General features: G+C 38.3%; 1 protein-coding gene across 1 annotated transcript in view; it reads left to right on the top strand.

The window, feature by feature from the left end:
* LOC137131415 (1-phosphatidylinositol 4,5-bisphosphate phosphodiesterase beta-1-like) overlaps nt 1–17,620 on the top strand; it is a 29,764-nt gene that overhangs the window by 1,857 nt on the left and 10,287 nt on the right. The window contains exons 2-18 of the mRNA XM_067512639.1: nt 1,781–1,858; nt 2,297–2,365; nt 3,859–3,999; nt 4,081–4,160; nt 5,087–5,140; nt 5,848–5,923; nt 6,356–6,456; nt 7,910–8,073; nt 12,057–12,203; nt 12,744–12,901; nt 13,832–13,914; nt 14,006–14,090; nt 14,225–14,390; nt 15,451–15,506; nt 16,223–16,319; nt 16,506–16,590; nt 16,977–17,101. Of these exons, the coding sequence (XP_067368740.1) occupies nt 1,781–1,858; nt 2,297–2,365; nt 3,859–3,999; nt 4,081–4,160; nt 5,087–5,140; nt 5,848–5,923; nt 6,356–6,456; nt 7,910–8,073; nt 12,057–12,203; nt 12,744–12,901; nt 13,832–13,914; nt 14,006–14,090; nt 14,225–14,390; nt 15,451–15,506; nt 16,223–16,319; nt 16,506–16,590; nt 16,977–17,101 (1,765 nt within the window). The remainder of the gene's footprint in view (nt 1–1,780; nt 1,859–2,296; nt 2,366–3,858; nt 4,000–4,080; nt 4,161–5,086; nt 5,141–5,847; nt 5,924–6,355; nt 6,457–7,909; nt 8,074–12,056; nt 12,204–12,743; nt 12,902–13,831; nt 13,915–14,005; nt 14,091–14,224; nt 14,391–15,450; nt 15,507–16,222; nt 16,320–16,505; nt 16,591–16,976; nt 17,102–17,620) is intronic.

The following is a 17,620-nucleotide window of genomic DNA, read 5'->3' as shown; positions in this document are numbered from 1 at the left end:
GTAAATGAGGAATTTTAGAGCACAGTAACACTAATCACAGTTGCTTTGCACTGTGCCCTTAGCACACTTAAACCGTCTCCATGTGACTTTTTGTTTTCACAGCATTTGAGTTTTTTGCACCGGTATATTTTTACAATCACACAAGATCTGTACTGTGCCCAAGTCAACTGAACGGTGCCCTGGTCCGCTTGAAGTGGTGGGCCATGTGTGCTAAACCGTGCTTGTGCATATCACGAAACAATCAGATTAAACATGCTCGGGCACAGTACAGATTTGCCTAGTTTGAGTAAGGCCTTACTTTTATAATACTTAATAGTGCAGATTCACCCACTCGGGAGTCATTAGATTGCAATAAATTAGAGGTCTGATACGTTGGGATTTACCTCAAGGCTCCTTTGGCCCATGTTTTTCTTTACTACTTCTTTATCTCAGGCCTCACGTTGATGACGGAACAATTTTTTTAATACAGCTAAATTAATTCTGTAAACCTTAAGTTACACTTGAGATTTTTGTGTTTGACTTACGACAAAAACCTTGTAAGGACTTACATTTGACCTAATACTGAAACAAATTTAATTTCAAAGAGAATGTGATAAATTCTCACCACAATGTTTATAACAAATCCAAACATTCTTGACTCATTTGTCTAAATAAAGAATCCACAAAGGATTTTACAGTGTTTTCCATTTTTTCCCTCTTTTCGCTCCGCTGTGTTTGTGACTGCGTGTTTTTTTAAAGCAGCTATAAAAATTTTAATTTCTTCCTTAGTCCTGAACTGTTTTTAGTTTGCTATTAGTCATTTTGACTTTAGCAGTTTGACTGCAGCTCCCCTGGCTGCCTTATAAAGATTGTATTAATGTCAAGAATTAGATATATCAGTCCCAGCTTCATCTAGATTTTATGACCTAAAATGGTGTTTGCTGGGTCGGCAGATATTAATCCGTGGTATTGGTTTGTTTGTACTGTCTTTAGTAGAGACAGTACAGTCACAAGAAACAGAAACAAGAAACAAGAGAAATTAGATTTTTTGTGTGTTTGGACTTTTCCACTGCACAACTTAGCCGCGTGAATTGGACGTTTCTATATGCTTCGTATAAACCACAAGAGACAGGACAACCACTCTGTTTCCACCTGGAGCCAACTACAAACTGTCATGGAGAGTTATTGTGGGAACAGGGACAATAGATGTCTTGACAACTGCAACAATGACAGTTACACTGTGTCCAAGAACATTCACTGTGCCTTGTTTATCAGGCACATTTTACCGTGTTTAATCTGGTGTTTAGTCATCTGAGATTTTGGAGACTTATGAATCATTGTTCTGCATTGCAAGTAAAACATCGGGCGTTGAATAAAATTACTTTCCCATTAGCTGCCTTAAATAGTTGCAGTATATTCTGTTTTTTATGAACAACATGAGGAGAGGAACATTTCTCTCAAGAGCTTATAAAGACCAAAATAAAGTTAAAAGAGCATACATATGTGGACACAAACACAGTTTCTAATCAGTAATAATGTCCAGTACTAGTTGGATGTGTAAACGAGCAGGTATCCAATCAAATGCACAATAACAATGGTGACCTATTGTGGTTTTTTAGAATCATGACCGAAATTATAAAAACACAGCCTCCAACAGAGAGGCAGCGTGACCCTCACAACATGGTGCACATTTACATAAATTTAAAACAGGTTTTATGTTGGCTAACACTAACGAATAGTGAATTGCTGCATTTTGACAGGGGTCCTTCCTGTTTACTCATGATTTCTTTTGCACTTCTAGGACCTGTCCACTGTCTCTCCAGTGACTCTATATGTGGATCCACATGGATTTTACCTCTACTGGACTGACCAAAACAAGGTTGAGCACACAAACGTGTAGACCAATGCACTTCGTTGCCCCACATACTGTTAAGCCTCACAGTATATTGTTGACTGGCCTGATAATAGAAAAAAGTCTGGATAAACACTCAGATACCTTAGATAGATAAACACTATAATTATCGCAAAATTCACAAGATTATCAATCAATAAAACACACACAAACACACACACACAAAAACTCAAACAGGAATTTGACAAAAGAATGAAATACAAAAAAAGAAAAAAAAGAAAGTTATTTACTCGCATATGGAAGCAGCTGAAAACTAGTTAAAAGCAACAAGCATAAAGAACAGGAAATGCAAGCATGATAAATGTATAACGGCATAACTATGATGAAGCTGTAGGACCAACTCACATTCTCACTGGGTGTAACAGTGAGCTTAAATCTGACTGTGTGTGTGTGTTTTTCCAATAGGACACGGAGTTGTTGGACCTGACCTTTGTGAAGGATGTCAGAACAGGTAGAAGCACCAAGACACCCAAGGTACTATAACCTCTTCCTTACCTGTCAGGCTGTATATTTAAAGTCTGTTTTCTCACCCCCTCAGAGGCACTTTTCTACTCACCAGCTGGATCTGTGTGACCTCTCAGTGACTTCTCACTGAACAGCTTCTCCTCTAATGCAGAATATTCTAACCTTTCAGTTTTCAGTATCGTTTCATTTTGTACTGGTTTTATCTCTTGTAGCGTTATTTAATCTTTTATAAATCTTATCTTTCCTCTTTTCCTCTCTATCATGTTGTCTTTGAGGCAGCTTAGGTGCTGTCATTGCTTTATCTTTATACCAAGAGAAGGCACTTTGTTTTTATTGCTTGAAAAGAGCTCTATAAATAACAAAGAATATGATACATATGGTTCAGTGGCAGCCATATTAACCCAACTATACCAAGGCTGCTTCACAAATCTCCCTATAATCTCGTCTGTGTACCTCCACTCTCTCTGCATTTATTTTATCTAGCAGAAATTGATGTTCAGATTATTGTGTGAGGAAGGAGTTTAACTTAATGTGATCACAAATTCTTAAAAAAAAAACACATTCAAACATTGAGAAAACTTGAAAGATTGTGTATAGTAGGAGACTTGAATAGCCTTTCATAGGAGTTTGTCTTAATTCCAGTGCAGTCAGATACAGTATTTTACAAATATGTGTGTCAGTCATGACTTCAGTTACTAAAAAGCTTCATTGTAGTTTTATGATAAGATCAAACCTGTGACATTTACCATGTGATCATAGTATTTATTTTTTATGTATCTGTAAGTGGGTTTTTGAGACAGCCGCTGTTATCTCAAATTCCAGAATGCAGCAGATACAGCTCCGTAAAGTCAAAGTCAGAGATTTTTTTTTTTGTTTTCACTTCATTCTTCAGTAAATAAATGTTGAGTATTGAGCATAACATATTGTGACATGAATGAATATTTGACAATTAAACCTACTGCACTTAAGGACAATTAACCCATTATGACTTAAATTCTTAATAACAGACTGATGAAAATATAAATTCTTGTCTTCCTCTTGGCTTTTCTTCTTAATTCAGTTGTTTTTTTAGCAGCCATCAGTAGTTTTAGTTTAAATTAAAAAAATTCAATATTTTTAAATCAATATGTTTGGTATTTTCAGTATATGACAATAATCCTTTTATCATATCTGTAGGATGTAAGAGAATAATAATAATATAAATCACACAAAGATACTGGGGGATGGAATGTTGATTGCCAGACAATGTTGATTTTTTTTTTTTTCTTTTATGCTATTTTTATTAAAACTACACCCAGCCGGGTCCCTGTGTAACATGCATGACACTAGAATGGCATCTTGAAAACATTTCTGACAGGATATGACTTTAATTGCTTGTCTCTCTCTCACAGTGTTTTTGACAAATGAGGAACTGCTCCAAATGGTTCCCAATGTCCCCTCGTCCGTCTCCTCTTTGTGACTTTTATTTCAGCCGACAGCTTTCATTCTGTGTTGTCCAATAGGAGGCCAAGCTGCGAGAGCTGCTGGATGTTGGGAACCTGGTCGGTCGCCTGGAGAACCGCATGGTTACCGTGGTTACAGCCTCAGACCTTGTAAACGTCAACCAGCTCAACTTCATCGCTACGCAGGAGGATGAAGCCAAGGTACTGAACTCAATAGAGTCACGATGTCAAGGACCATTGAAGATGTTGACGATGTTAGTGATAGTGATCTGATTTCTGCAGGTGTGGTGTGAGGAACTGTTTTCACTGTCTTCCAACCTTTTGAGCCACAATCTCAGCAGAGACCAGAGTCTTCTTAAAGCGTGAGAACACACAGATACTGTATGCATGTACACACTTCAGCTTCAGTCTGCCTTTGAGTTGAAGGCAATTTTATTTATATAGCACATTTTATACACAACGCATCTCAAAGTGATTTACAAAGAAAGAAAAGAACCATAAGTATATATGATAAATGCAGAAAACCAAGAAAACTTTATACTAGAAATTTAAACAGTAAAAGCACATGACAAACTGTAAAACACATTTGCCATTACAATACAATAATCATTTAAAAGTGACAAAATACTTAGTCAAAGGCTGTAAATTAACAGTGTTAGCTTATTCTGCTCCGCCATAGAGCTCCATTGTTGTAATGTTGTTTTACCATTTTTTATAGTTAGTCAATCCCTTGTACCCTGGTACACCATCCTACTTCCACAAATACTTACTAGAGCAACATGTGTATTATTCTGCCACTATTATAATATTACACAAGACACATGCCTCAAAGGTTTTCAAGTTCATTTCGATAATGATTTCAAGAGATTATTTTCAACTGCACTCAGTGTCCATTGTGAGTTTACATTGGTTCACAGGTCCAGAAGCTATTGAGGCATCTACTTTATGACTACTGGGAAATGACAATGATGTTGTATTTAGCTTTTCAAAGCTGATCAGCCTCTATGAAAAAACTTCAAAACAATAATTTCCCAAAAATTTCTGCCTGCCCAGTAGCTAGAACTGTCTATCATTACTTTAATCTAGGTCTAAAAAAGACATTCTGCTGTGTTTTTGCAGCAAGGGGACCCCCACAGACCTCCACTCCAACTGTAGGAAAATAATTGTATGCGACTGTGATAACAGTTTTATAACAAATTGTTGCAGGGTATTGTCCCTTTGGAAACTTTTGCTCAAGCTAAAAATGAGTGAAATCCAGCAAATAGATTTTGTGATCTCTTTGTTTCAGATACGTCAGGCTAACTCTGCAGCCCAACGCAGAGGGGAAAATCCCTGTCAAGAAGTGAGTTTCTGATTATTATTACTTTCATAATCTTTAATGATCAGCAGTTCTGTGAGAATCCTGAGCATGTGCTATAGGCGGCTATTGAGAATGTGAGGAAATAGCTGATGAAATCTGCAGAGACACGCAACTTGAACTTTGTTCTTTCCTGTCCCTTGCTTCCAAAAATAAACTTAATTCCACGTGCACTTGGGAAAGCAAAAACAGGGACAGGATTCATGACTGTGCCTAATTCAGCACTGACCTGGTAATCAACCACTGCCAGAGCATAAGATGGATAATACAGCTTTGATGGAAAGCTGTATTTTAGAAGCAGACCAGAGGCAGAATTAAGGTCAGTTGATAGATGTATCTTGGAAGCCAAGGTAGGAGAGTTTTAGCGATGCAGACACAGTTTGACAGTTTGAAAAACCAAATGACAAGGTCTGGGTGGATGGTGAAAAACTGAGTGAGGACATTTGAATTGTTAGGGAGAACTTTTGGGAGAACAGGAGGTTTAAAGAGGTTCCCAAACTGTGACTGTGTGGAAGGAAGTTTTGTGGAGTTAGAGGAGGACATTTGGGGCAGTCACAGAAGTAAATTCAGGGCAGATAATTAGAGAGGGATCTCTGGAGGAGGTATTTTAAGAAGTAAAACTGTAGGTTTTGTCTTGGTGACATGTTGTGGTTAAGGGTGAGCTGATAATGGTGTGATGTCATCTTTTGCAGCATTGTCCGACTGTTTTCGTCAGACAGGAAGAGAGTGGAGAATGCCTTGGAGAACTGCAGACTCCCCTACGGACGGGTAAACACTTCATAGAAGTTTGTATTATTATTCTTAGTGACAGTAGACAAAGATGAACCATAAATACATGCTTTTTGAAGATGTTGCCTTCTCTTTGGATATACCACACACACACAGTCTTTTCAAGCATTGTCCCTCTTTTCAGTTTCTGTTTATTTATCCTTTTTGTCTACATTGACTCACAGCGCATAGAGGGGTGAAATAAGCTAAAATATTTGGGTCATGGACTTTAAAAAAGCAGCTATTGAAAAAAGCCAAATTCTTGGCTCACACTGATTCCTGTGATCACAGAAAGGTTGTCTTCAATAGAGAAGAGTTAGAGATTTGGTTTGATTTTTAAGGTTTTAACTACATGTAAAAGGGGGATAAAATAGGAGATGTCTAAAGCTGGAATCAAGCATGGTGTGTTCTTATGTGTCCTTTATTTGACAGGGTGACAGTATCAAACTGGAGGATTTTACACTTGAAGTTTACAGGAGCTTCTTGGACAGTCTGTGTCCCCGTCCTGAGCTCAGCAACATCTTCAAAATGCAGTAAGTGTTCAGAAAATCCTTGATCTGCTTTAGACTCATGTAGCACCAATAAGCTCAGAGGCTTATTCATGTTAAAGCAGCCGCTCTACAAAATGAGCTTTTAGTGTATGTTGTTCTTTGCTTCAGGCCAATTTCTTTGATATGGGAAGAATCATGAATAATCAGAGAGAAGGATTAAAGAGAGAGGGTTGTAGGCACACTTCAGCTGTGGAGTGTGTGTGTCTTAACACAGTCTTGTTATGTCCAGCAGATTCAAATTCAGGCTGCAAGTAATACCTATAATAGAGAATTTTTACTAAATAGTAAAATTGTTTTTGGCTGTACAGTCATTAAAAACACAAAGGATTTTATTTATATTAATGTGAGGTGTTAAAAAGCTAAATTACCCCTTTTTAAAAAATATTGTTAGAATAGAAATATGCTCCATTACTTATCTTAATGAGGTCCTGTCCATCTGACCAATCAGAGAAAAGCAATCTTCTTCTTAATTTACTTATCAATTCTTGATAAGTAAGTCTGGTAGTATTCTTATTTATTTTAATTTGATAACTATGACTAATTTAAAGGCTCTGTGAAGAGCAAATTAGAGCTTTTATTTTATCTTGGCGATCTTAAATTTGGAAAATACTAGTGAACTAATTTTAATCGCATATTTGAAACGACGTGGGTAGTCAGGGGAGCCTTTGGGTCCGAGCTTCTGCAAGACTTAAGCTTATTTCCTGTTTGCAAGTCTTAGAACTTGCATAGAAAGATGCAAAATTACCACCAGTGGTACAAACCTATGTGAAAGAGAGAAAAACAATTACCATAAAAAAATATACTTAAAATGATGACAAACCTTTGAAAAATGATCAAATTTAGCTGCAACATGGTCCCAAAGAGACCAAAAAACAATGCAACTGCCAAAAATAACATGCAAAATGACTGCAAGGAGAAACAACAATGCACAAGTAAAATAGTAAATAAAAACAGACCAAAAATATAGGCAAAAAAGGTGCAAAATAATGAAACAGAGACAAAAAATACCAAAAATATGTACAGAGAAAATGAAAACGAAATTATTGAAAATTACTAAACATAGACACAAAAAGGATCACAAGGAGAAGAAAAATGACAAAATCACCACAAGTTATGTAGCGGATTGTTTGTGGCTATTTTGTGTCTCTGTTAGTTTGCATGTCCTTTATAAGAAGGGGGGGCTTTAACTCTCTCTGCCTAGGGGCCCTGGCTGTTCTCATGTGAGGCACAGTCCTGGCTGTCACCAGTCTCTTTTCAAATGGTCTCATCTAATGAAAGCAGAGCTACTGTGAAAACAAGTCATTGCAAAAACATGGACACTGTACAGCTGTGCAGGACATTATATACTAGGATGTTTTAAGCTCTTAGATATGGATTTGTAAACATCGTGTTGTGCCCTCTAATCTCCACCCTGACCCTGCTGTGTGTTCTGTAGAGAAGTGGATAATGGGACTTTGTCGGTGGATCAGATGACAGAGTTCATCAACAACAAACAGAGAGACCCGCGGCTGAATGAAATCCTCTACCCGCCTCTTCGCCCCGCACAGACACGCGCTCTGATGGAGAGGTACCAACAGGACCAGGATCAGCTGAAGGAGGGTAAGCACACAGGATAGACAACAAACATTAGTGCTATTTTTACCAACATATTCATAAACCGTTAATAATGTCATTTACTTGTCAGCCGTGTTTGTAGCAGTATTGTTCCCTTGTTCTGTACATGGGTGGATGCTAAAATACTCTTTGAAGCCCACTCACATACCCACAGAGTGGAAACTGCCAAAATAAGCATCACATTTGTGTTGGATTCCTGCCAGAAGAAAAAATGGCATCTGCTTCCACTTCTTCCTGGATTGTTTTGCTAATTTTTCCATCTGTGATGTAATGAATCACATCTGAGAGAGAGAAAGACTTGCTTCTGTTGTTGTGTTTCCATGATTAATATTTTGATTATTGTGTTGGTAAATTGCTGTTTTTTTTAGTGGGGAAAATTATAATGTACTGTACCGGCATCATACGGTCTGTAATTTTAGACGGACATTCTCAAGCATTTGCATTTTCGCTACTCACCAAATTGGGTTTAGGAATAATTGTGTAGTGTTCATTTAGACATGTTAAAAGACAGTTTCACTGTTTGTCAGGTTTGTCTTTCAACAGCAGTAAAGAGTTATATAAACACTGAAAGAGATGCCCTATTACTGAATAGGTTGCTTCCTAAACTGCTTTTACTGGAAGTGATGGTGGCACAGTGCTGCTGTCTCACAGCTAGAAGTCCCCCAGTTCCAATCTACCTGCTGGTTGCAGACTTTCTGTGTGGCGTTTGCATGTTCTACCCGTGCTTGTGTGGGTTTCCTCCTGTTTCCTCCCACAGTCCAAAGAGATGCACGTTATTTGGTGACTCTAAATTACCCACAGGGATGAATGTGAGTGTGAACGGTTGTCTGTCTGCACTTTCAGCAATTGCCTGTAGAATTTACAGTTACCGGTAATAGTACACAATTTACTATACATATTGTTATACGTTGTTGTAAAATGTTTTTACAGGTCATTTTTTCTTTTTCATTAGCAGCTTTTACAACACCAAAGTGTTTCAAATGATATCTTAATGCGAAAGTAATCCAAAATCCACATTGCATTACTTTCTTTTCATCTGTGAAATAAAACAGGAGTCATAACTGCAACAAAAAAACTTTTATTAAAAGTCTATAGTTTTACATAGCTTTGAGAATCTGAGATAAATGGTAAATGGCCACTTTTATCCAAAACACTTTAACATGTTGATTCCTATACACCCATTCACACACACTCACACACCAATGGGGGTGGCTGCCATGCAAAGTGCTCACCTGACCCACCGGGAGCAACTTGGGGTTCAGTGTCTTGCCCAAGGGCACTTCGGCACATCGCCGGGCCCGGGGATCGAACCACTGACTGCCTTACTTACTTCGCGCAGTATATGACTCATGTTCAAAGCCAATCAAGTCCACTTGACAAAAGAGACTCACAGATTCCCTGCTGTCTTCTTTTTATGCACTTTCCCACTTCCTGTGCTGACTTTGCCGTCTTTTAGCCACTGGTTGCATGGGTTCCAATAAAATATCTGAAAATTACATAAATAGAAAGTTAATGACAAAACTGCTCACAGCTCTTGTACATAAGAGCAAAATGCACATGGTTGTGCAAGACAAACTAATCATTTGCCCTTACAAAATGAAAACTGGGCTCTCTAAGCTGAAGCAGGTAGGAGCTGTCCAATACAGGGACTAATACAATGGAAATGTGGGGGTCTTAACAGTTAAAGGGATAAACTGAAATTCTTGTCACAAGATTGTAAGGTGATGTAGTTTTATCAACCTAAACTCTGTTTGGATATTTCTTTACCAGCCCCAGCTTGGAAGGAGAACAGCAGCATCTAACAATCGCACCAACACACCAATTTTATTTCTCATTACTAAATGTATTGTTGTCAGAGTTAAATTTTATTCAGCAGTTGACCTAGTTTGCTGCTGCTGCTGACGTGGAGATGTTGGGAATTCTCTAACAAAATGACTTCAAAACTGGTATGTCTCCTCAATAGCCTGCTGAACACACCTACCCATATCTAAATGTTAGAGCAAACCTCATACAAAGGTTAAAACAAGTCAATTTCAGGCCAATTTAAATTCAGAATCTTTTTGCTAGTTAATTCACCTAACAGTTTCTGCAGAACTCGTACCAAAAGTCTGCCATGCCATTGTAATAAAAGAATGTAGTTCTGCAGTGGGATAAACAGTTCACTTGGCTGAATAACTGCTAACTTACCTTTTTCCCTCAAAAAATCACAGATATATTTTGACTCCCTAAATGAGCAGAGTTTTACTGTTTATCTCCATTTTAAAATATCTGTTACTTATTTTATAGCTGGTTTCATTTTAAAATTGGATTTGGTTTTTTAATGAGTAAATTTCGACCCGAATTTGTTTCCTGTCCCTTCTCTTTACTCTGAGATATGAAACGTCTCTGTTTTAAATATTTGACAGAGCATCAAGTTGCTCTTTAACGCGCAGTGTGGACACAGGTCGGGAGCCATGAAGTCACCGTCATGTTAACTAAAGCAGCGACAGTGTGACAGTGCAACTGGTTTAACGGCAACTGAAATAAACTTTATTTTTGACATACAGGCATGAGTCATATCCTGGGAGCTAATGGCTGCCTCATCTGCTCAGAGCTACCAAAATAACACACACAGTTTGTATTCGCCGGTCCATGGAGCGCAGCAGAGACAGAGAACGGTGGAGCAAAGGATGCTGAGGCCGTGGTGGATCTCTGAGTGGTGTCTGCAGGTCAGACTGTATCTGCAGCAGGCCAGAGGCTCCTACTGCTCCTCTGTTTCCTGTGCTCCGCACAGCTAATGCACTGCATTAGTGTGACTAGTCTTTCTCAATCCCGTCTTCGCCTGGTCACTGACCAACCTGCAGCTTCACTCTGCAGTATTGCTGGGGTTATGACAGTTTAGTTAATAATTATTAATAATAATAATGGGAAATTACACTCACTCTTACAAATAAGACTATTTCCTTCTCACCAGCTCCTCTTCTTCGGTCATCAAATGCTCTTGTTCCTCGTTCAATTTCAACCGCCAAAATCCACAGTATTCAGCTGTAATGTGCATCATCCACAGATACAACGTGCCTGTAATTGTACAATATCTTATTGTGGGAAAATGCTGTTAGCTGCTGTAATTGTTTTTTTTTTTACCCATGATGCATTGCAATATACAGTTAAACTTTGTAAAATGACAGAACAAGAAGTTATTGTAAATTTCTACTGTAGAAATTACAGCAATTTGTTACAGTGTATATGTCTATCTGCAACTTTGGATCATACCTGTTTAATGTAAATAAAATGGAAGGTTGAAGCCTTCTATTTTTTTTTTTAGATAAGTCTTTTGAGTTTTGTGCAGACTTTGGCTAGCATCACTAACTTTGATATGATCTGTTGGTTCCGATCTTTACTGTTGTTTGTTTAACACATCAGTAAAGGTTTAACATACACGTTATTACAATTTTATCAGTATGTTACCTAACCTTACCTCATTTCTTATTACACTAGTAATAAGAAGATTATCCTTCCCAGAAATGTACCTTTTGTCATTTGTCCAACCCGTTTAAAATGAGCTATAATTCTAAATCAAATCCAAGCAGAATCTTTATTGGTTGTCATTAAGTACAAGTACATGTTACAATAAAATTTGTCCACTGCATTTAACCCATCCCCCTGGGAGGAGTACTGTGCAGATGTCTTTATGATAGCATGATGCTCTATCCTATAAGCCATCAGGCCACATATTTTAATTGGTCTTTTTATTTTATCTATATCTTCTATCTTCTATTTATCTACCTCAAGGAATAGCAGATCAAACAATATATTAAAAAGGGTCAAAAGGGTGAACTACAGGAGTCATAAAATATAAAACAAAACATGCAATAGGCACATTTCAGTAAATTTAATATAATTTAGCTACTTGTATGGCAGTTTTTTCCTTACTGATTGTGTTGTTTTATTACTTTTATCTTATCATTTTCTTTTGTTTTGTTGTGTAGGCTTCATCACTCTGCAGGCGTTCTCCAGTTATCTGTCCAGTGAGGAGAACAGGGTCATCCCACCAGTCAAACTGGATCAGTCAGAAGACATGAGCTTCCCCCTGTCTCACTACTTCATCAACTCATCACATAACACATACCTGACAGGTGTGCACATACAGTCCGTGCTCACAACTCCTTTGCAGTTTCACTACTGAAGTGGATCCATGTCCATGCTTGAACTCATTTATCCATCCAAGTGCTGCTGTGAAAGAATGATGGTTGAACTAAATGAACTACAGCAAATTTTTCATTTGCCCAAAATGTGCCTACACAGGACCACATTAATACATCCATACAAAAACGCACAAATCTGATCCAGACTGACCCAGCATTTTGGATCTCAGGATGAGGGGAGCCAAGGGAAATGGAGCAAAAAAGGCCTCATTCCAAATCCTTTTGGCTTTAGTCAAAATTCTAAACAGACCTCTTGAACACTAGACCCAGAGAAGACGGAGTAGAAAATTAGGTTAAGGTTGTGCTCTTGTTTTAGAGAATGTTTGCATGGTAAATACAGATTTTTAACTTGTCATAAAATACATTGTATACAAAGATATCAAACTCTTGATTTAGTGAATAAATACAGTCCTAACACCAGAGGCAGCTTAGTATTTTAGTCTTATTTCCTATGTTGTCGACGTGTTTCAGCGGGCCAGCTGGCAGGGAGCTCCTCAGTCGAGATGTATAGGCAGGTCCTCCTGGCAGGATGCCGCTGTGTGGAGTTGGATGTGTGGAAAGGACGAACTGCTGAGGAGGAGCCTGTCATCACACATGGCTTTACCATGACATCAGAAATCTCCTTCAAGGTCCGAACATATTGTAGTTTCTCTTAATGGTGGAATGCATCAGCAGTTTGTCTTGTTGAAAACTTGTAAAACCACGCAGTAATTGTTTTGTTCTTATGTAATGTGTGAATGAATGTTTGGCAGAATTTCTGTTTCCTCCTCAGATTATTTCAAAATGCCTCCTTTCTGTCAAAAGAAAAAGAGTACATTTGGTTATATCACACCTGGTATCAGACCTCTACATTGTGCTGATTTTATCTATGAGCCCTACATTAGCACACTCTCCTACCTCTGCTTATATAAAACGTTCATCTGGCACAGGGCTTCCTCTTGTGCTAAAATGTAAATTTAGTGAAACGGTTGTTTATTTTCTATTCTCCCAACCATTGCGGTGCTTTTCCAGATTCTATTAAATTTAGATGTGCTGGGATTTTAAAGAAAAACTTGGATCATTTTCTAAATTAACCATATTTTTAAATATTCCCCAAACAGACACTAAAACCAACAACAAATTGTTTCTATTCTTGTTTAGTATCCACCAGTCTACAACCTAGATTATCTAGTTTGTCTACCTCCATTGTCCAAAAACATCTAAAAACAACCAGTCACACCGCTGTCCTGAATGATGTGTCTTTATTCCAAAATGCTTGGTTGGGATATTTTTGACATATGTTGCCACAAAAGGTCTGATTCCCCATAATCTTGTACACAACAATCCCGTGTGATTTAAAGCATTTGAGGCAGTAATTTTATCGAGTATTTCGAAAGAGGCACTAAGCCGTTCTTGTAGAGGGTAGGTCTAAGGCACAGAGGAGTAAACTAATCCAGGTTGCAGACTCTAAACTTAAGCACAGAGACTTTGTCGGTTTGTGACCAAAGTTATGTTTTGCTATGATTTATGCTTGTTTTTTAATATTCTTTCTGGTGTCGTTTTGTTTTTATGTTTTCCAGGAAGTGATTGAAGCTATTGCAGAGTGTGCCTTCAAGACCTCCCCTTTCCCAGTCATACTGTCTTTTGAAAACCACGTGGACTCGTGAGAAACTCTATTATGTGCCAATTGTTTTAAATGATTAATTACAATGTGTTTAACTATTTAATTAATTTCTTGTCTTCTTATAAATCAGTTTAAAACAGCAGGCTAAAATGGCAGAATATTGTCACTCCATTTTTGGAGAAGCATTGTTGATCGACCCTCTGGACAAGTACCCTGTAAGAACACGCACACACACACACACACACACACACACACACACACAGTACAAATATTATATGAAACACAAAGCAAACACTGTGTTGTTAGATGATACCTAATAAATGTGTGTTGTGTGTTTGTGTTTATGTAGCTGGAGGCAGGTGTCCCCCTGCCCAGTCCTCAGGAGCTGATGGGCAAAATCCTCATAAAGAATAAGAAATCTCACAAACCGTCCAATAACACAGACACCAAAAGGCTGACAGACCAACCTGCCAATCAGAGCAATGAGCCAGTGTCTCCTAGCAACAACACAGGAGGTAAGAAACAAAGACAAGAGGACCTTTTTTTCTCTCAGAAATGCATGTGAAATGTATTCAGCCGTGACAGCTTTTGTATCCAAATAAAAACCAGACAGCAGATTATTCTGTCCCTTTTCAGGCTAGTAGAGCTGAACATGGAGGAAAAGTATTAATACCAGAGAAATATACAGCACATTCGAGTGTGAGTCACCTCTTGAAAAGGTACCAGGATGGTGCCATAGCTTAAGCCTGGCTCCTGATGTGTTCTTCATACAGAGCCTTGGAGTTAAGGTTATCCTTTGTACCTCTATCAAGACTAAGAATTAGAAGAAAGAGAGCAAAATGAGACCATATGATGACACGCTGAGCATCTCTGAGTTCAGGGTCTTATTACAAGTGCTGACAACTCACGTTAATCGAGCATAATTTCCATCATGACTTTAGCCAAGATGACAGTCCCACTACAGTTCTCTGCATCTCATCAGGGAGGCTTCAGTAATGAGCAGGTCATCCCGGAACAGATTGGGAGCTCAGAGCAGCAATTAAAAAGCAGTGCAGAGGGAAGTTAGGAAGTCTTATTGACACATCTGATGTGCAAGCACGTCTGGGACTGACAGCCCAGCCGCAAACCACGAGCGGACGAGTAGATGCACTGAAGCACCTACTCATACACCAACCGTGACTCTTCACTCAGCGGATGCTTGAGTGGGCTGAATAATAACCTGCAGATGAGTTTATGCGGTGGGTTTATGTCAAAACCACTGCTGTTTGCTTTATATTCTCATATTTTTGTTGAAATAAATATTGTTCATGAGTACTGTAACTGCTTGGAGCAATAATCAGCTGTTTCACAAATGTCTACAGAGGATAGATCTTGTATCAAAACAGAAGATAACTCTCATCCGGGGGCTTTCACCAGCTTTAGGGTTATTCACATTAAAGTGAATTCTTCATACAATGTTTTATTCATCTATTACCATCCTAGTAACTGTTATCAGTTACAGTGTCAGCAGAAAACACACAAGTGTTATATTTGGAAATGGGTGAATGAAGTCTTATTTAATTCTAATTTTAACAGAGATGGAGGCTGAGAGTGAGGAAGATGATGATGATGAAGATGATGATGGTAAAAAGGTCAGTGGTGACATCATACAGAGCCGGCTGTCACCATCTATCAGCGTTTACATGTGTTTGTTTTGTTGTTTCCTACTGTAATTGTTATTGATGATGGTTGTTGTAGCTGTTGCTGATTGTCGCTGTGACACGTTCTTTTTTTTTTTTTGCTGTTGTCGTGGCAATGTGTTGCTACGTAGTTGTCTCTATTGGTTTTTAGTGTTAATGTTTACCATGTTTTTTTCCTGTCCTCAGTGTTCCCACAGGACTTCAGCTTTATCCATACAAGCTAGGGTTGGGTTGAGTGCTTATTAAGGTGCTTTTGATGAACACATGGGCCGAGTGTGGGGGAATTTTGACAGGGGATGGGGGGAGTACATGAGTGTTTGTGCATTTGTGTATCAACTCCTTGTGTTTTTTGCCATAAGACAGTCTGAAACCTTGTTGCCACGTTGCCAACACTGCAGACATGCTTGGTGATGCAGCGAGCATACGCCTTGTCACTATAATGCATGCTTTTGCATGCTCATCATCGTCATGTGCTGTTTTTGAAATACAATATTAGAAATTCATCAACAGTGGATGTGTTGTAAGCACCCTATGAAATATTTCTTATAGTTTCACTGAAAACACACAGCTGCAGCAGTTTCCTCCAAACATTTGCTAAGTTTCACCACCCAGATCCGAATAGAGGAGTCCTCACACTCAAACTTTAATCCTGTTGTTGTTTATTTCAGGGCACAGCAGAGCGGGAGGCTGTGGCTACAGAGGAAATGTCAACTCTCGTTAACTACATCCAACCAACCAAGTTCAACTCCTTCGAAGCCTCCAAGAGTAAGAAAAGCAAGCTGGAAACGCTGGAACCATATAAAATCATGTCATGCCACTGCTCTTTTATAAGTGCAATTGACCAAAAAATACATTATGAGCATAAACAGATGTAACTGGATGTACAGACCATGCAAAGTTTAGTTCTTGTGTGTGTGCGTGTGTGTTTTGCCGTGTTGGCTGTGTGTGCAGAGGCAGCCCGCTGTTACCACATGTCGTCTTTTGTGGAGACCAAAGCTTTGGAGCATCTCACAAAGTCGCCAGTAGAGTTTGTGGAGTATCCTTGGCAACAGTAACCACAGTTACAACATCAACGTTCTTCAGAAACTGCTCCTATTCTTTATGTTATTCCTATTTTAATGTTTTCCTTGTATAAATGATCAAAAGTCTTCTCAGTCACTAAACAACTTTTAATGTTAATTTAAATTTAAATCACAGCAGTTTTACTGTTGGAAGTCTTTATACCAGTGTGTACAAAGTATAACACATCTACTACTAATGAGGATGCATTAGGGAGGAACAAGCAGTTTTAGTAATGTCTTTAGTATATATATAAATAATTCTGTACATGTTATGATTAATTTTGTTCTTGATGCTTTCTATACAGTATGTGCTACTGGAACTAACTCTTACCTTGATTGCCCATAACCTTACATTAACCAGATATAATAAATACCAGTTGAGTCGAATCTACCCAAAAGGAACCCGAGTAGACTCGTCAAACTTTATGCCGCAGCTCTTCTGGAACGCTGGATGTCAGCTGGTAGCTCTCAACTACCAAACTATTGGTAAGATGCTTTAGTAATTATTCTTTTTTCGTATGCATAGTTGATTTTTAATATTTAACCCAGTAGTAGTCATCCTATCAGAAACACAAGACTACACAAGTTCTGGTAAATCTGGTAAATGAGTTCCAGCAGCATAAGTTGCTGAACCAACCTAAATCCGAACAATTTATTTATTTGTTTGTTTGTTTCTTAAAAATAGTGGGCAGAGTTTTTAGGGTTGGACCTCTGCCACCCTCGGACCCCAATCTGGCTTAAAAGTAGTTGTTTCAAACTGCCAAGTGTGTTTAACAAAAAATTTAAATCTTTCATTTTAAGCCAAATAATTAAAAATGTGGTAATTTGATATTTATGACTCATACTAAACATATTTTATTTCCACAATTGTATTCCAATGTAGTTCCTCATAGGTTTTACTGACCAATCAACCAGGAGAGTTTAAATCCTGTCAAAGGCTCAGAAGTGCTCCGACAGGCTCTGTCTGCTTCTGTCTAGTGCAAAACAAATTTTACTTTAGAGACC

The sequence above is a fragment of the Channa argus genome, chromosome 1 (assembly GCF_033026475.1).
Source record: "Channa argus isolate prfri chromosome 1, Channa argus male v1.0, whole genome shotgun sequence".
In the NCBI taxonomy this organism is placed as follows: domain Eukaryota; kingdom Metazoa; phylum Chordata; class Actinopteri; order Anabantiformes; family Channidae; genus Channa; species Channa argus.
The sequence above is the reverse complement of the archived record's forward strand: the minus strand, read 5'-3'. Positions and strand labels throughout refer to the sequence as shown.